At 33.7% G+C, this 20,478-nt stretch overlaps 1 protein-coding gene across 12 annotated transcripts in view; it reads right to left on the bottom strand.

Annotated features, from left to right (window-relative positions):
* Positions 1-20,478, bottom strand: part of DMD (dystrophin) — a 979,751-nt gene that overhangs the window by 705,820 nt on the left and 253,453 nt on the right. For 11 of the 12 annotated variants that reach the window (XM_042811098.1, XM_042811099.1, XM_042811102.1 and 8 more), the window contains exon 8: positions 14,336-14,514. In XM_042811098.1, the coding sequence (XP_042667032.1) occupies positions 14,336-14,514 (179 nt within the window). Of the gene's footprint in view, positions 1-13,311; positions 13,435-14,335; positions 14,515-20,478 lie in introns of all 12 variants that reach the window. The other variant, XM_042811110.1, reaches the window with a different exon arrangement.

The following is a 20,478-nucleotide window of genomic DNA, read 5'->3' as shown; positions in this document are numbered from 1 at the left end:
GATGTGTAAACAATAAAAAACAAACAAACAAACAAACAAAAAAAAAAACAAAACAAAACAAAAAAAACAACCATATCTGTGGATGGCACAAGTTCCTGAATGTTGAGGACTGTGTCACTATAACATTGTACATTTTTTTCCTCTATGCTTATGGTGATAAGAAGGAGCAATAGCTAGAGAATAACCATCAGACGCAGAAATATTATTAGCCACTTGTTATTCTAGAGCACGCCGTCTATTTCTTTTCAGATCTGAAGCGACAATCTGATGTTGAGCTGTATCTTCACTACTTCTATCAGTGCTTTTTAGCTATATGAAATAACTGAGCATTCTTGCTCATCCTGCATATGGAATGCAAAACAGTGGAAACTCCAATTGTGCTATGCAAACACCGACTAGCAGATGACTATTATTCCTGTAACATTCCCAACATTCCCATTTATAACAAAGATTCCTGTTAGCTCAGCTGTCAATGGAACATTAAACACCATATTAAATATTCACATTTGGAAGTGGACAGGTACTACCACATGCATTGTATTTAAAAAAAAAAAAAAAAAAAGTTAACAAAAAGAAGTTAGGTATCTCAGTATGATATTCAGTATAACCCAAGAATAACGAACATTGAAATAATCCACTAGCAACAACTAAAATCCTGAATTTTATATATAATAATGGTAGACAAATTAGTTTAAAAACAAACTACACCTGCCAGTATCTTTATTTCTGAATTCATATAAAATCTTTTCAGAATTACTACAATACTGAGAAAAATAGAATTTGATGTTATTGCATATACCACATTGAGACCAAAACCATGGACTTGCTAACGGAGATAGCTACCATGAATGGTTTCCAACCATAATTCTTACGAGAATAAAAAACAATCCGGACAAGCTGAAATTAGACTGTTGTGGTGTATTACTAGGAAGACTATACTTCCGAAAAAAACCTGCTCATATGTGCATGCATGCAGTCTCCTTCTTGAATAAAAAACTATTCTTAGTAAGGAATTTAATTATTGCACAAAAGAAAGCTGATTGGGTGCAGTCAAATCAAAACATCCCATTTGTTTATGTAATCCACTGAGTAACAACACATGCATGAAGACACAAATGCTAAGGGGAAATTAAACCAAACAATTCAGATATTTGATGAAAGCTGCCTTACGTCCAGCTGGGAATCAGCAAGGCAGCCACATCAGAAGTGTTTTGGAAAATTAACTAGTCTTTTTTTTGTATGGAAAACAGGGGTTGACCTAGAAGGCAAAAAAAAAAAAAAAAAAAAAAAACAAAAAAAAATTAGAAAAAAAGGTTGTCCCCCCCCAATTTTTTTTTTTTTTTTTTTTTTTTTTTGCCAATGAACATAGACGTATCCTATGTGTATAAAAATATGGGAATGTGAGTTTTTATATATTTCACCATTTTCTGCTGGGAAGACTAGGGGCTGTCAAGAGTGTAAGACCCTCAGGAACATTTCGCTTCAAATTAAAATATAAAAAGAGAAAATAAAAAGCACTTGATCTTCTGAAACTGGAAAAATAAGGCTTGCTTGGCAGCTGTCTGAATTAGTTCACAGTGATTAAATGATGAGCTTCCAGCTGCTTCAGGGTGAGAAAGCGAGGAGAGTGAGGGTTGCTCACCTACCATTATATTATATTCCCAAAGGAAGGAGAAGATTCGCACTTGCTAGTAAATTTTCCAAGAATTTTTGTATTATTAACTAAGACTCCTTATGAGTTTCAGAAATTACTTAGTTTCTGGAAGCAGTTTTACAGTAAATACTTAGGATCTATTGTAGCACTCTTATTTACATTACATCTTTCTTCGTTTCAAATCTGCCTTTGTCTCACTGTATGATATGAATCTAGCTCAACACTTTTAAAATTCAGAGGCATCAAATGTTAAAGAAACATTTCTTTTTAACAAATGCAATTTTATATTCGGTGTAGTTTTCTCCTTTGGAAAAACCGCCTTTGCAGAATTACAGCCTCAGAAAATAGCATGCAATTTGACCATCTAATCACAGTTCTTACCAGGAAAGACAGATATCACTGCTTATCCCATCAGTTGTGCAAGGTTTCTCATTACAAAATCATATTTCATGTATTTAAAATTGTAAAATTATAACTGTTCAGACTGAAATGTTCTTCACAATAATAAAGACTATGATAATATCATAGGATGGTTCAGTCATTTTTGGTCATAAAACTGATATATTGTCTAGGTCACTTGTTACTACACCATTAACTACTTCCCCATTATAAATGAGGCTGGTATTTTCAGTTTATTCAGGATTCTAGTAATTTCTTTGCAAGTGGAAATATCTTTGATCAGGAAGGGGCTCTTTTTGCCATTCATATGAAAATTCACTCAAGATTCACTTATCAAAAATCTGAAAAACTGCAGTTTTTGCTCTCTCATTTGAGGCACCCTACATTATAGCAGCAGATTTCTTTAGTGAATCCATTTACACTGAAGATGGTTCCATCTGGATGAATCTCCCTCTCCTTGCAACTGGCAGTTTTCACATGCAGTAGACTTGTAAGTCCACTGCAATTGAACAAGTCAAAGGCAGGCAGCATGAATCTAAATGTATTACAGATGAAAGAAAATGCTGAAAATATTGTCTGGAAATGGTAAAAGAAAATGCTTATATTTAACCACTCAACCACTCCCACAGATACAGCTGGTACACATAAAGTCTGGAAAAGCCACAGACTTCCCTGGCTATAGACAACTGTGCATAACTCTAGAAGTATGCTCAAGTCAACTGAAAACTAGTGAAAATCTTGAAACAAATTGTATGAGATGACTAAGGGAAGAGACTAAGACTAGATAAGAAAAAGAATAACTAAGAATTGTTAAAACAGTATAAGAGTTAATAAATAGGAACTGAGACAGTCAGCTACCTGGAATAATCCAATTTTCTCACAATTGGAAGCTTTTTAGTTTTACATGTATGGTCAAATAAATCATTCAAAAAAAGGATTTCATCCCTTCATTTACTTGTTTTCTTCAACATACCTGTACCTGAAAAAACAGGACAGTTTTTGTTACAAGCTCTTTGACTCACTTTTCACAAAACCTACTTAAACATATATGCTATTTATTCTTTTAAATTTATCAGAAAACATTTCAGCCTTTTCCATTTTCTAATTATATTGAGATTTTTGTTCTATGAAATGTATCCCTGTTTGAAGTATTATTATGACAAGATGCACAGTACTTTCTTCAAAGAATGGCCCTTCTTCAAACAATTAAGAATTATGACTCTAAACAGTAAGAAGACTTGATATAGATGTGTTAAATGAACTGACTGTGATTGAACTGAATTAACTCACCATACACCTATAAGAAAATTAAGATTTCTTGCTATGAAAATGCCACCATTTCTCATCACTTCCCTATTCCAATCCAAGAAGAAGCAAATTCTAATGGGATGTATGTTTCAGGTGCTGTTACTTTGTACAGTAGAATGTCAGGTCATCACGTTTCTAAAGAACATGTAAGTGTGCTCTTCACATAAAGAAAGGTAAAAATTTCACAGCAGAATAAATTTGCAGTATTAATTAATGAATCGTGACAAAATTATCTGATAGAAAGTAGAAGCAGGGTTCTGAAAGTACATGACAGATATAGAAATCTGGGTCTGTTCTCAGTACTTGATAGATAGTGTTACCAACGGGGTGAATATCTATAGGTAATTTTATCCATTGATGGTTATTATTCCACACTAAAATCTGAGTTGTGATTGTTGTGTGACAAAGAATCCAAGATGGAAGAGAAAATGTAATAATGTATTTTTTTTTTTTTTTTAATTTTTAAAACTGTGAATTCATAACATAATAAGGTCTTCAGTCACTTTAACGTAGACTGTTCTGACAAAGACCTTTTAAATGCTCTATGTTCTTAATTAAAATGTATTTTAAATACTTCCATAAGCAGAAAGGCCATTACGAAGGATAACAGAAAACCAGGATAGAGATAAGTTAATTCTATCTTAGCCAAAATAAATACAAGTGAGTTACCCAAAAAAGCACCAAATAGTCCAAATGTATTGTATGGAATTGACAAACAAATGCAGACTTTATTCCTTTTCTCTTTGTTGAAAGAGAAAAGGAGTAACATATATCAAAACTATTTTGCTTAATTGTCATTGGAGATTTCAAGAATAAGACTACGGATACAAGGGCCAAGAGTAAAAAGTTTTTTTAAAAAAAATCAGGGTTCTCTTCATTTTCATATACACTTCACTGTGAATTCTACAGCTTTCTACTTCAAACAGCCATGAAAATATAATTCGATGCTTATTTCTTCATCATTCTGGTGAAAATATTAGACTTCTTTCCACTACCCTGTTCAGTTGTTGACATTTCTGCTTTGTTTTATATTCTCTCTCCCTCCTGCTACTTAACTGGTATTATGTTACATCTATTGGTGTTACATAAAATCTTTGTGGTGACATGGACAACGGAACTGAGTGCGACCTCAGCAATCTGCTGATGGCACCAAGCTGTGTGGTGAAGTTGACGCACTGGAGGGAAGAGATGCAATTCAAAGAGATCTTGATAGACTTGAGAGGTGGGCCTCTATGAAACATGTGCAGCTCAATAAGGCCAAGCGCGAGGTCATGCACCTTGGTTGGGCCAATCCCAAACATGAATTCAGGCTGGCCAGAGAAAGAATTGAGTGCAGCCCTGTTCAGAAGAACTTGGAGTTTTTGGTGGATGAAAAGTTTGATGCTAACCGAGAGTGTGTGCTTGCAGCCTAGAAAGTCAGCGGGTTCAAAGGCTGCATAAAAAGAAATGTGACCAGCAGGTCAGTGGAGATTCTTCTCACCCTCTACTCCGGAGTCCTCACCTATAATACTGAATCCAGGTATGAGGCCCCCAGCATAAGGATAGGGACCTGTTAGAGTGAGTCCAGAGAAGAGACAAGATGTTCAGAGTACTGGAGCACTATTCCTATGAAGACAGGCTTTGAGAATTTAGATGGTTCCGGATGGAGAAGAGAAAACTCCAGGGAGAAATTCTAGAGGCCTTCCAGGACATAAAGGAGGCATACAGAAAAGATGAGGAATGACTCTTTATCATGGAGTGTAGCAACAGGACAAGGAGTAACAACAGTTTTGAACTAAAAGAGGATAGACTTAGGTTAGAAATTACAAATAAATTCTTCCCTCTGGGATTGGTAAAGCACTGGAACAGGTTGCCAAGAGAAGCTGGGGATACACTACCTTTGAAGTGTTCAAGGCCAGGTTGAATAGGGCACTGAGCAGATCAGTATAGTAGAGATTAGATGGAGGAAATTGGAAAGTATATATAAAATGTAGTTGAAAAAAGAAACATTTTCAAATCTGTGAGCCACATATGCAGTGGAGCCAAGCACCAAAGGTAGCTTTACAACTAAGCCTGCTGTGCCTCAGAGTTCATTTTTCAGATTTTGCAATTGCTATACACTTCCAAGGAATTTTATAATAATAGTAAGATTTACAAATCATGTAAATAGTTCTTAAACAGGTGAGGGCACTTTGGGCAATTTTTATTAACAGATGGAACTGCTGATGTTGAACTTGTTTTTTTTTTTCCCCATAGAGTACACTATCAGTATATCTCACAAAAAAATGCTTGTCCCATAAGAGCTGCTGATCAAAAAAGAAAGTATCACTATTAATGTCTAGAGAAGTTGCAGAAAGTCAAATCAAATGAATTAGCTCACAGATCTAAACTCAAATTCATTAAATGCACCAACTGGTAACAAAATCACATTTTCCATCTTCAGAAGATGAATGAAACATGAATTATTGCTGAATGAAAGCATAGAAGTTACATTAAAAGGAAGAAATAAATGGTTTTAAGATATACGTGTGTGTGTGTGTGCATTCATTTATAAATATCTGAAAAAGCATTGACTATCATGTCAGTATACTTCTGTATAGCACAGCATAATCCTTAAGCTCAAAATTCAAGTTACTGAATGCATGGTCATAGAGAAACATAAAAAGCTAGAAGTCACAAAATATAAAGGCTGGAAGATGAAATAAGCTGCAAACAGAAAATTTTATCATACTTTCTTTGCAAACTGCAAGCATATGAATCTTAATTGACCAGTAATGTGCACTGCATTTAACTCTATTTGCTGTGAGTTTTAACCAGCAAAAGCAATAAATTACAAAATATAATTTGCAAATATAAATTGCAAAATTTAAGTCAACGATTACCTCAAATATTTTATTCACAGAAATTAATTCTGCTATTATTATGGGCTACCAATCCATGATAATTCTCCTCAGGATTTTCATCAAAGATCATTTGGTCTTCAGAATAAGAATATGTAACTCAAAACTCTTTTTATATATTCACACAGTACAGTACTAAAAAGCTTCAATAGCAAGAGCAATTAACCAAAAAATGATACATCTATAACATGACTCTTTTAAGAAATATTTGGGACAAGAGCCAATTAGTGGATATACTAATTAGTTTCTCTGAAGTTGAGGACAGAGGCTTGGAGATTTTAGAGTATTAAAAATTGTGTAATCATAGTTGGGAGACTTTATTTAAAAAGTTGGTTTTGCACAGTCATCTAAAATCTCAGTCAGTCAAATTGCCTTGAACAGGCTGAATAGTCTGTTCATGGCTCTTATGTGCTTTACCCTCATTAGACTTAACTCTTCCTAAATGCATTTTTGCTTATATTAAACTTAAAGAGGTTTTCCATTTTCAACAGAAATCATGTCAAAGAATATATTTTTAATTTAAAATTACAAGCTAACAAAAAAGCTGTTCCATAAGTGGATTAAGTAATTTAATATTTCTTACCAATTCTGTAGTATGACTGCCTAACTTGTCTCAACATGTTCTGAATGATAAATCTAAAGCTGAAAATGAGATAAAATGATAGCTGTTCACCTCACTACAGGGTTTTTTTTCCTCCTCTGAATGCGCAGCCCCACATTTTTAAGTTCAGTAATCATATCAAATTTATTACTAATAATTTTGATAAAAAAAACCGGAACAAACAAGTATTTCTAGACATACAAAAAGCACATAAAAATACTGCTAAACATTTACAAAGACAAGCATCCAGATGAAAGAACAGGATAAAAATCCACTCAGTACAGCTAACTATTAAGATACCATAGAATCAGATAATTTTTTTTTAATTGGAAGGGACCCTTAAAGGTCACCAACTCTTCTGTAATGGACAGGGACACCTACAGCTACATCCAGGTGCTCGGAGCCCATCCAGCCTGACCTTGAAGGTTTCCAAGGACAGATCTTCAAACACCCATCTGTGGCTCCAGAAATTTCAGAGCCATAGATCAGAGGAGAGTAAGTGAAAACACGCTAATATTTCAGTACATGTAATCAATCTTACTTATTTTCTTGTTCCTATGTATCCATTGCTAGTCATTTCTGAGAACAGGATATAATGCTGAAAAAAAATATGTATCTTTTTTCTGAATACTCAAAGCTAGTTTGTTGTCACACAGACCTATTATAGAGACTGTCAAATTTAACTGGAGGTGTACGAAAGCAGAAACGTAGGACAGTTTCATGCTATACTTTAGGTATTTGTAAGAATTCCTGCAAAAATGAAGAATTAAACATGCTTAGATTACTACCAGTTATTTTTTCTGAAGCTATTTATTAACAGACTTCACCTCCCACATCTCCCAATTATATCCTGTCTCAATTGTTTTCCTCTCAGAGTAAAGAGAAAAAAAAAAAAATCTTTTATAATTGAAACAGAATTTAATCACAGCAATTTCAGTTAGTCACTGTAATAAAATTTTGCACAGTAAATTTACATTTGAAAACTAGGATTTCGGGATAGCAGAAGCACCTTAATTAGCACTCAAATAATCTGTATTTTATAGGTCAAGGGTTTTTTGTGTTGGTTTTTTTTTTTTCAGCTATACATATTTGCACATGCATTTTTGTGCCAAAATAACCTGAATACTGACCTATGAAAGATATGAAAGAAATACCTGACCTATGAAAGAAGTACTGTCTCATAATTGCTATTTAGGTGATAAAATGCTTCCCCTGTGTGTATGTATATGCATATTTTAATATATACATATGTAGCGTAATGAATTAATTCATTTAATTAACATTCAGAATGCGTGTCCTGTTTTCTTCCTAAGTGGTGTTTACACTAAGTCAAGGACTTATGTATCTCTTGAATTGTCCTGACAGCAAGGAGCTGGGGGCACGCCAGGAGTTGGACAGGGACAGAACTGGGACAGCTAGATCAAACTGATCAGCTCCTTTATCACATAGTGTTGTGCTGAACAATAAAGCCGGGGAGAGATGGCTGAGTAGGGGGTTGCTACTCAGGGACTGCTTGGGCGTTGGTTGGCAGGTGGTGAACTTGGTAACAGAGGCATGTGAGATACAGCCAATCTTATTTTTAAGATCACATTTCTACTATTCACAATATTTTCACATGTAGTTCAGGTGGGAAAAGCTATGCAGTCATGTAGTTCTCTGCTGGTTATCAAACTCCAGTGTCTTTAGGAATAGATAATATGTTGTATAATCTATGTTTATTCCACTGTGAAATTCAAACTCAACAAGTTACTCTGAGTAAACTAATACTAAGAACTAGAAATGCAGTTCCTATAACGGTACTAATAGCATAATTCAGCCTCCATTCAGTTATTCATTTCTGCTAGCTTATTTTTTGTGCACGCTATTTTAATAAATGCTGGTAGTGAAAAACAAATATATTTGGAAAATTAATGTGTTCTGTTTAAAACAAACTGTTATAGTTACTGTTTTATATTGGATTGGATATATTAGATACATACACTGTTATCAACAACTTCACATTCGAGAGACTCAGTGGTACAGGATTAGCTCAAATTAACATTTTTGAGTTTTGTGTATCCTTCCTATCCTATAGTACGCCTTCAAATGTAAGCAATTAAAAAAACCCCTAAGAAATGGATTCCTATTCAATATAAGATAAATAAAAAATGCCTAATATGGCAATATTATTTTATAGGCCAAAACTTTATTTTAGAGGTGAATGCTTCCACTCACACTCATGAGGTTTCTAATTTTGCAATAGATTTTGACAACAGATTGAATTTATGTAACAGACTCTTTAAAAACAAAACCAAACAGTTGTTCTATTACAGTACATCTTAGAAAGAACCTCGTACTATGTGTGCCTTTCAAAAAACTACAGATGAAACGTAAAACATGTTGAAAGCATCTAAAAATAACAAACAAAAAAATAAAGCATAGAGTGTGTTACAGAAAGAATGCACAGTTCTCGTTCAAAAATTCTAATAATATAGACAGAGAATGACTTATGCAATCTTGCTATGTTTCTAGCTGTAAGAAAAAAATAATTCCAATCAAGTATCCCTTTTGTTCTTTGATATTACAAGCCATGTGGAGGTGAATTATTCAGATTTATTAGATCAATGCTGAGTATACAATGGATACATTTATACTACAGCATTTTTAAATTTCTCAATAATATACTATCCTTAAAAAGCGAGCAAGGCACAGGCTAGTAACTCTCATGGGACACACCATACTGCAAGAATATAGCAAACCGAGAGTCTAAACCACTAGGAATCTCATGGCAAAGTTTGCCAAAAGAACTGTGAGAAAGTAAACTCAGATTCCGTTTCTAATGCATTTCTAGAAATCTTCCAAGTTATCTACTGTATTAATGAATTAATGATAGAGAAAGTAAAGTACAGTATCTCTGTAAAGTACATAGGACAAAACAGAACATATGGAAAAATATTTTATTATTCTTCAGTAGAACAGGAGTAATGACTGCATGGTTAGAAATTTCCCACAACTGGATGCTACACTGAGGCCTGAGATGAAGTCTCTGATTCCTAAGTCTCAAAAGAAATCATTAAGTGCTGGGCAATACTGTCCACACTGGCCCTACTGAATACCAAATTATTTAAATTCAAATCTACTGATGCTAAAAGTAATCCTAAACATTAACACTGTACTTCAAATATCAGAGAAAAAGAAATATTAACTTTTGCCAGAAGAAAAAAATCTATAAGATATCAAAATACAATGGGTTTGATCTTCCTTAATCTAAGGAATCCAAGGCAAGCAGAATCATATTTGGCTTTTAAAACAGTCTTGACAAAAGTGTTATTAACGCTGGCACCAATCTCCATAGACAGATTTATATTTTTTTTATCCCAATTCATAAAGCTTTCAACATTATTTTTTCAATATATTAAAATCATTTTCTAGGTACTTCAGTGTTTGATTTTATTTTTTCCCTTGGTACTTGAACTCATTTAAGACAGTATCATACACATGCTATGGAGTTCAGGCAGAGGAGAGCAAGTCAGAAGACAGTGAGATGAGTTTTGCCTGGGATCAATATTTGAAACTGCCCTGACAAAACATTATCCGAAAAAAACAGAAAGGAAAAATACTGTTCTGCTCGGTCAGGTGTTCAATGAAATTAACTGATGTCGCATATAAAAGTTTCTTATAAACAAAACAAAACCTTAAGGGGAATTTTAAATTGATATTTTGATATTTTTGATATTTTTGACTCTTTCTTGCCATTAGCAGAACTACCAGCCATGTTTAGTAACAACTTTTAAAAAAGGCTTAACTACAACTAAAAGTGGCCAAATAGAGACCAAATAAGATGGCAATAGGTGAACTGGTTGGCAGAAAATATTTTCTTTGAATCTGAGAAGCATCAGCCACAGCTAAGCAAAATTAGACTTCTCTGGCCAAAATTTGTGTAATTAAAATAGTATGCCTTACAGAGAAGTATGTTTCTAAGTGACAAATTATGAGCTCAAACGATGGATTTTAATGCAACTGCATGCATGTTGTGAACCTTCACAACATATTAGTATTAGTAAGAAGAGGAGCAATAAGCGGAAAGGAAAGCAAATGGAAATGTGACACAGAAGTGATAAGGTCATAAGGCAAAAGATGTTGACAGATGATGGTGTAAGAGGATGCTGATAAAACAGCCTAATGCTCTAAGCATTCAGAAATTTAAAACACCAAGAACATACAATACTTTAGTGTGATTGATTTCAAAGGTCTGATGCTGCTACTTGCAACAACAACTGAAGTAGAGAAACTTTCACAAAGAATGTTAAGAAAGGATTCTATTCTTTTCTAGAATAGAAAGGGATTTATTTCGAGCTGTTTTTCTCCAATAGCCTTAAAATTTCAGTGAAGGCAGCTACTAAGAAACAGAGACACTGAAGGGGTGCTCTACTCAAGTTATGAAATTTTCTACATGCCTTAAATGTTGATTTTACTTTATACTGAAGAAATAATGAGCTTCTACAGAAATAAATCTGCATGCCCTACAGAAATAAATTTGACTGGAAATTGTACAGGCATTTGCAAAATCAATAAGGGTACCCCAAAATCATAATACAGCTGAAGTATAATGTAGCTGGCAGAAAATTGGAAGGGAAATGAAAACTGAAAGGAATATTTGACTTAGTTAAAATAGATGAGATTATTAAGGTATATAAGCTTCAGATACTGTGAGCAAAAATTATCAACTACAATTTTACCAGGATTATAAACTTCCTGTAAATTAGATGACTGCTGTTCTTTAATCTATACATAGCTAGAGGCAGAAAAAAAGAAAGTCATTACCACTGATTAAGAATTGTATAAACTGAAATAGAATATTAATTGGTACTACTTGTAATACAACTTTATTTTTATGATAATGATACAGTCAGGTGTTTTTTCACCTAGGACTTTAAAACAAATCCTTTGTTAATACTTGTTTACCCTCCAGCATAATATGGCCCAGTGCCGGTTAGGTCTTCAGATTCTGTCAAATTGGCAGAATTTAAATGATGTAATAATAGCTATTGCAGAAGTATAACAGACCTCCAATATAATATATAAATAATATATAATAAATATAAAAATATACTAAATAATAATAAATTAAAGAAATATAATATACCTCCAAACTCAGAAAAAAGAATCTGAGGACTGTGATGAAAGGTGGGGACTAAATGACAAAAAAAATTTTGTAATAGATCTTAGAAGTTTTTGAAGCATTGACTTCAAAATGTTACATGAGCTTGTACATTACATTTGAGGAGTTGGAACGTTGACAAAAATAAGTCACAACAAAACTGGCTCAATGAAAAAAAAACGCTATTATGAGTTCTCTTTCTTCTGAATTATCAGTTTAGTACCTAAACACAAGAAATCAGTCATATCAACTTTAAACATCTTATTTAAATAAATGACATTTTCAGTTACCATTGCAACACATCCAATGTTAGTATAACGAAGCAAGGCTCATGCAGATGTGCACAGTTTTATTTTCCTGGAATACTTAAAGGAAGTTATCCAGTAAAATAGCTGTCACATGAAGAGTAGATTCAAAAGCAGTGTTCAAAATTAAAATGTAAATTTGAAATATATTTCTAGAGTTTAAACAGCATACTCACACTGCAGTGTCAAATGCAGATTTTTTTTTTCTTCTTTCCACAATAATGAAAGTAAAGCACAATATTTGGCTCTCACATTTGTCAAAAGTTATAAAATCTCAATATTGAAAGTTTTATGATGAGGACTGGTTGAAACAAATAAGATTAAACTACTGAAGCTAAGTAAGAATAAAAGTAAGTAAATAAAAACAATACAAAAATCAAAGAATCCCTACCTGAAATGTTGATGTGGTGCCATTTTTTATTAAAATGATCAGCTATTATCATTTCATAATACAGGACATTTAAGCAATATTAAATTTAATGTTTTCTTTCTCTCTCTTTTTTTTGTTTTTTTTTTTCCAACTATGGTAATCTTTTGAAAAATGTAAATTTCTTCAAAAAGATATGAGAATTGGGAAATAACAGAAAGTCAGCGGTTCTCACTTTTTTTTTATAATCCAATCTGAGACACAAGTTTAATAACAATGAGATGCCAAATACTTGTGTTTGGTTTGTTCTTTTAGTAGTCTTTAAAGTCAACATACGTACTATTTACAAAAATGACTAAGGGAAAAAGATTAGAATTCTAAAACAGCTTCAGTGTTTGAATATTCTTGAACCCCAGCAATCAGCATAACATCTCTTGCCAGCCATGCTGAAATTTACCAAAAAAAATAAACACTAGACAGATGCTAAAAAACAAACAAACAAACAAACAAAAAACAACTGAGAAAAGTGGCTCGTCAAGATCAGATATAAGCAAAATGCACAAGCTTTCACTCCAGCCACAAGCTTAACAGAACAATGTAAAAAAAAAAAAAAAAAAAAAAAAAAAAAATTAAAAAAAAAAAAGCAATATTGACAGACCTGTGGAGGAACCTGCCTCCTTTTTTGGTCAGGGGGTATGACATACGCAGTTTGTGCATATGCATAACTTTTGAACCGTGGTTTAGGAGAAGGTGAAGGTCTCGGGGGTATATTGACTGTGATCTATGAAGAAGAAATCAGAGGTGGAAAGAACAGCTATATGGATATGAAAATATTTTAGAAGTAAAGCAATGATTTCAAAACTAAATGCAGAAAGGGCATAAGCAGTTTTATCTGTCTAGGACAGTGTTAATATTTTGCTGTTAAAACTGGGATAGTATTAAACCTGACATTTCTCCTCAAAAGGTAGAAAATCTCAGGACTCAATACAAGCAGAATATGAACACAAATTGAAAATTCTCTACAAATAACTGGGAATAGCTAAAAAACAACAACAACGAACATTTGATCTTCTAGCAAATCCTGAATAAACAAAGCTAATACTCATTTGCTTGTACTGAGCATCCCAAAAAATAGAGATTAAATTCAGAACAAGCACACCAGGCCTAAAATCCACTGAACACTTTCAACTGATGATTTCAGTCACAAACATAACTGGAATAGGTAGAATAATTAACTCCAGGGATTACTTGAGCTTTCTGAGCAGCCAACTGTGAGGTGAGAACAAATAGTCTTAAAATGCAAGTCAGTATAAAAGAAATGCCAAAAGAAAAATAAAAGTAATTAAAAATGTGTCATGAATGTGGAAAAATAGCAGCAGCTGTAAAAGGCAAAATAGGCTCTAACATATCTGTGTTTAGAATGTAAAACTTTCTCCAGGTTTTGTGTTCCTTCACCTAGCATACTTTGACAGCCGAAATATCCAGTGCTCTAGAAGGGAACTGCAAAGCACATAGTTCTTCAGAAGTTAGTTGAAACAGCCAGGTACAATGTGAAAAACAGTACAAAAGTACTGAAAGGGACTTTTTTTTACTTTCCATTGGCAACTAACATCAAACTTCTGGGGTAAGTAAGGGAAATTAAAGAAGCAAGATGAAAGCAGAAAAGAACAGTGACGACTCACCTCTTGTGAAAAATGCTGTTGATGTACTTGTGTGTGCTCTTCTCTAGTGACCCTTGAGTGCCGAGGCAGCATTTCCACCTCCCTGATGGCCTCCATAGTGACTTGCTGTGGCAGAACTTGGAAGAGGGAAGTCACGTACATTAAGATGGACTTCTTATCTGGACAGGCAGTTGCAACGTCTGAAAGGCAAATTAACATGCATCATTTCAGTTTCCATATTAGACAATGTGCATGAGAAAATAGCTAATCAACTTCATAAAAAGTTTATAGCCTAATGAGTGATCTATTGTCCATGTGAGTTCTCTAGAGATTAATTAGAACCTCACAATTAGTTCCAAAACTGCAGACCAAACTTGCATACCAATAAGAAAAAGCCAAAGTTTAAATGGTAATTTTGTTTTCTCATTCAACATGAACTTTCCTCCTACATTCTTTTACTGAAAACGCACATGGTATGCAATTTGACAGCATGATCCTCATTAAACAGGACTACATGTAGGAAAAGCTACATTTTCTTGCACTATATAAATACTGCAGGAAAAGAAAAAAAGAATAATATTTTCAGAGTCATGCTTCGTACATTTTCTTAATATTATTTAATCATTGGAAGCAACAGTTACATAGGGGAAAAAAATCATCTTGTGAATGAGTTCACTCAAAGCAACGATTCCAACCCCTAAAAATAACAACATACATTTCTAAGGAACATTGAATTCAGTCATTTTAATAAAGTACATATATATGTATATATATATAATTGAACGAGTTTCATCTTGACTCAACATTTCACCTCCTACGCTTTGTCTAGAAAATCAAAGTGTAAAAAGACTGGTGGACATGAAATTTAGTATTAAGTCCATACACGTTTCACATAAGAGCTAGCAGAAACCAGGAGCTCTGAGCTTTTACTGTCCATGTTGCATAGAGAGGTTGTGGAGTATCATCCTTGGAGATCTTCAAAAGTTGCTGGGACTTGGGCCTGGACTGGACAACCTACTCTGGGCATCCCTTCAGATGCCCCTTCCAACCTAAATCATTATGTGATTCTGTTAAATCAACTCTGGCTTAATCAAGATTTCAGTAAAGGAAAAAATAACACAGTTATTAATATACTCTGGCAGACTCAGTAATGCTAGAAGGTGGCATTTCCTTTTCCCTTCTGTCCTTTTGAGAGAACAGAATGTTTCCCATAAATCTGGGAACAGAGACAAAACATGTGGCTCAACAGATATGTCCTATCAATGCTTTTAGTTTGAATTTCTGTCTTACCTCCATACCTTTGCTTAATAAATTATGACAGAGAGCTAGAAATTTAATTCTACAGAAACAACTTAATGAAAACAGCCTCAGTTCCCTCCCCACTCCCTTCCACATGCACACCATGTATTATCTCAGGATTATCACAGTACATACAATTTGCTCATTTAAAAATGTACATCACTTATCCAACTGAAATCACTATAGCTTTGTCTTCACATGCTTCACTAGAAATATTCTAGTTTTGTCTTTTCTTCTCATTAATATTTTAAACAAACAACATTTACTTCTCCTAGGTGTCTTCTCATAATTGATGTTTACATGAATATCCATGTCTTTATAAATACATGGATGTACTCTGAAAGAGAACAAGCATTTATGCCAGTGATTTTTCCATTTGTTGTTCATTATTTTTCTTTTTAAACTCTTTTGGTAACCAAACAGGTAAATACCTTATAAAAAGAAACCTTAATAAATTATAAATACAATGCATTTATCTACACAATACCTCACAAAATAAATAAATATCTTATAAACAATAACTCACGTGCCAAAAACTGTTCACCCATTCTATCTGACAGATAAAAAGCAGCTGTCAGACTCCATATGGTAAATAGGAAAAAAATATTTAATCACAACAAATAGATAAACAACCATTGGTGCAAATTATGGAATTTCAATCTTAAATTTTTCTTTGCAGGCTCTCGAATTATCAGAGCTGGAAAGATTTCTATTATCCTATATTATGCCTTTACCTTCATATTTTTTCTGCTTCCTATTCTAATATATTATTTTTACTACCTGTTAGACTGACTCTGATATTTGAAGTCTTAGCAACCAGACAGAGAATAAATTTAAGTTTACACACTTTCTTGCAAGGAATTTCATCAGTTCTTCTAAAATATGTCTGCTCTCATCTGTGGGGGCAATATCTATCAGGCTATCCTATACTCTCTAAAAATATTCTCCAACAAAAGTAATTTCTAAAAAAATTAACCACAATATGTTAAACTATGCTAATATTCAGATACTAGAGAGAAAAACTAAAAAGAAGGAAATGAAAAAATCATTATTATTTTCAAAAACAAGGCATTTTTTCCAAATTCAATTCAGAAACAACACGTCCTTTATATTGCCATCCATTTTCTTGACAGCGATCATTCGAGATAGGAATTGAAAGAACTCCAAGTAATAGAAGCAAATTAGACTACAAGTCCAAAGAGAGTTTAAAATAGGAATTTTTATAACCTTAATACAAATTATACTATTAATATGTTCATCAAACAAGAATCTTAAATACTTTGGAGAGCTCTGAAAAGGATTTCAGCTCCTTAACAAGAGAGTAATACAGCATTATAGGAAAAATATCCAGCATGAATTTCTCAGTTGCTACTGGGAGGAATCTTCTATTGTTGAAAGCTTAATGCTTGCAGACTAATATTATTGAAAACAGTGAGCTTGTAGTAGTATAATTATGATATATCACATGAAGCTCATGGCTCAGAGAATATTTTTTGATGTCCTGCAAGCCACAGGCTCAACTGGCCTATGAACTGTTGCTTTAGTTTATGTTCTTTGCTGCAGAAGATGCTTACTTCCTCAGATACAGAGCAAGGCCCTGACTTCACATGCTTTCCTTGAAGAAGAATTATCACTCTCTGACCAGAGATGCTCGAAGACCACCTTCCACGGAAGGTCTTAAGTGAGTCTTCCTCTCACTTTCCCCCACATCCACCAAATAACTGGCTATAACTGGCTAGTCCATTTGAAAAAGTCAAGAGAAATAAAACAAAACACTTGCCGCTTCCAAAACACAGGCTGAAAAACCTGTCTGCTACTAGGGAGACACCAGAAAAGCTACAACTCCACTATGAATTTTCATTAGCATAACATTTTGCTCATCTGGAGTCACAGCTGCTTGGCTAACAAGTCTCAAAGGAACAGAAGGAATCAGGTTTCACCATGGAGCATTAGAACTGTGAAATAAGCAGCAATCCACCTCTGATTAAGGGCTGCTGCATTTAAAAGGGTATTACAAGTTTTACTCAATGCAATTTCCCCAATAAATGTTAATATATTTTGATTTTTATTAGCACAAATTTTCTCAATTTTCCAGCAAACAAAATTACAAGTCTAAACAACTTAATTTTGCTTAGCTGACTATTGAGGATCGGTGACTACAGTAAACCTGAAATGTTCTGAAACTAGTTCCTCTCTGGAGGATGTAGTGCCAAAGAAGTAAATACATGCACAGCAAAAAAGTCAAACTCTTCAAAATGGATCCACCAGTCAGTTCATAAGTGGCTTGCCCTTTCCACCTTATGTTCTGTCCATAAGCAATTCCTTGCCAAAATTTATAGTTCAAGAGGAAAGAATCCCTTTCAAGAGATAAGTGAAATTGAGGATGATATAAAAGACTTAAGCTCCTGTACTGCACGTGTACTGTACACAACTACCAACAGGAACAAAATCCACCATTTTTAATGCAGTGTTTTATTACCCAAATACAGCCACACAGACTGCAAATTACAAATATTCACCCAAATATTGCTTCCAATTTTCAGACAAATGTCTACTTAGAAGTAATATACCCATTCCCATCCCTTAGTAATTTGCTTTCTCAAAGCTACAAGCAAATAACTGACATCATTTGTGCAGATTTGACTTACTCTTTGCATCAAACTGGTAACAAAGTAACTTTGAAAGGCAAAAGCTTAAATATCCACTGCATTGCCAGAAAGTTTTCATTACTGTATATATAAATCACTGATAAAATTCCTTTACCTTTTGAGAGACAAATTCTGAAACACACTTAGCTTTATTCAGTGCTGAGTAGCAAAATAAAACGAGCCATACATATCCAAGAAATCCTTCGTTCTCAAAACAGATATGTAGGATTTTCAGATAATCATAACGTATGGAATACAGAAAACAGTAACATTTAAAACCTACACATTGCCTGTTAGTATTGGCTACCAAGATGGCAGTAGCAAAAAGAAAAATAAATTCCAAATATTTTAGTATTACTTGCTGTCTCACATGACATTTTGAAAACTGTACTAAAAAAATCCAACATTGTCCTCTCTTCCATATACTTAAGGAGAGTCTCAAGGTTGATTTGAATTTTCATAGATCATACAGATTTGTTCCCTTAAAAAAAAAAAAAAAAGAAAAAAAAGAAAAAAAAGAAAAAAGGCTGCTCTTATTTTATTTCCTTTTCTCTATCAAAGCTATTTTTCATTTTAAGGCTTATTAATGATACTACCAAAACACTAACATTTATTGGAATTTCTGAAGACAATACTACCATATCAAAATGCAGCTGTTCAGGAAGGATTTAAAGGATGTACAAAGAAGCTAACTAAAGGAGATATTGGATAGTTCAGTTAAGACGAAATCTAATGTAAAATGGATTTTACATAGTATCAATTCATCACATGAGGGACTGAGTCCTGCAGTGTTTGAACTAACTCTCATGATGGCACCAACCTCAACTGGAGTATTTAAGATAAAGACAAAGGAGAAGTGTTTAAAAATGTTGTCCTAATTAACATTTAACAAAATGACAATCAACTGAAAACTGAAAATCAGTGAAAAAACTTTTTCAGTACTTTATTTTTTAATGTGAAGGCTGAAGCCACCAATTTTGCTGTGCTGGTCAAGTGAGTCCACCTGGAAACATTTCATGGGGACAGACAAAGTGGTAGCTCTTCAGGTCAACATACACATGTTTATGTAATCTATGTAACTGTTTGGGCTAATTAAAAATGCTTTGGAAATAGGACGTTTAAGCTAACATACTGACAAGCAGCTAAACGAAATACTTTAGGACCTCAAAACTGCTACCAAATGCAAAATGTTATGAATATTGACTCTCCATTCCAATGCACAGACAGAAAGCTCTTAAAATATGCATAATAACAGAAACGACTTGCTCACTTGTCTCTTACATACGTACATTTGTAAGCCTTTCAGCATCAAAAACAAAACTGAACTTCTCAAACACATTCAAATGCCTGCGATAACATCCAACAATGCCAAGATATTTTGAATGACCTTCCTGAAAACATACATACTTTACGGTGATCATGTTTTGACTTGGATGAACCCACATTCGCAGTTGAAACTGTATAAAATTGTGTGAAACAGAAGTGGTAACGGTTTTTCTCCGCTGACATCTACTGCTTAGAATAACACATCTCAGCAAAAAAAACTACAGATCCTCAAAGGTTAATCAGTAGCTCTTGCCTTTGCTCTTCAATCACTGACTTATTTTGAATGTTTTTTAAAGTTGACATTATTTTGGGCTCTGTATGTTCTATTAACAGATTGCATGCTAAGTTCAAAATGAAAAATCTTTACAAGCACTTTCAAGGAATAGTTGTAGACTTGCAGATAGACGAAAACTAAAAACGTATGATATACCACATAACTGTAAACAGTGGAACTTGGAAATGCAAATGGTTAATTCTTCAACAAGTTAAAGTGCAGACAACTGTTCAAGAGCAGACGACAGTCACCTTTGCAAAATGAACTCTTTAGTGCATTAGCCAACTTATGGAAAAAAATTTAACTAAGCATAAAACTGTATTTCAGTCTCTTGCAGAAAAGACAGCTAAAACTTAAACAGGAGTGCTCTACCATGCAATTCATTGTATTCCGTTCCAGGGAGGTAGACAACTTATTGTTTGCAATCTTACACAAATTCCAGTGATACAGAAAAGCAATTACAGCATTATCTGAAACAGGACTAAGCAAAAGTAGGAATTTTGGAACGCTGTTAAGTGGCCTACATGAATAAGAATGAAGATCACAGTCCATTGTTTTGTAGAATAAAACTCATAGTTTGAAAAACAAAGAAAAAAAAAGTAACTGATAATGGAAGG

Source organism: Centrocercus urophasianus, unplaced genomic scaffold (assembly GCF_019232065.1).
Source record: "Centrocercus urophasianus isolate 14NV4802_14NV808 unplaced genomic scaffold, USGS_Curo_1.0 seq_12, whole genome shotgun sequence".
Classification (NCBI taxonomy): Eukaryota; Metazoa; Chordata; class Aves; order Galliformes; family Phasianidae; genus Centrocercus; species Centrocercus urophasianus.
The sequence above is the reverse complement of the archived record's forward strand: the minus strand, read 5'-3'. Positions and strand labels throughout refer to the sequence as shown.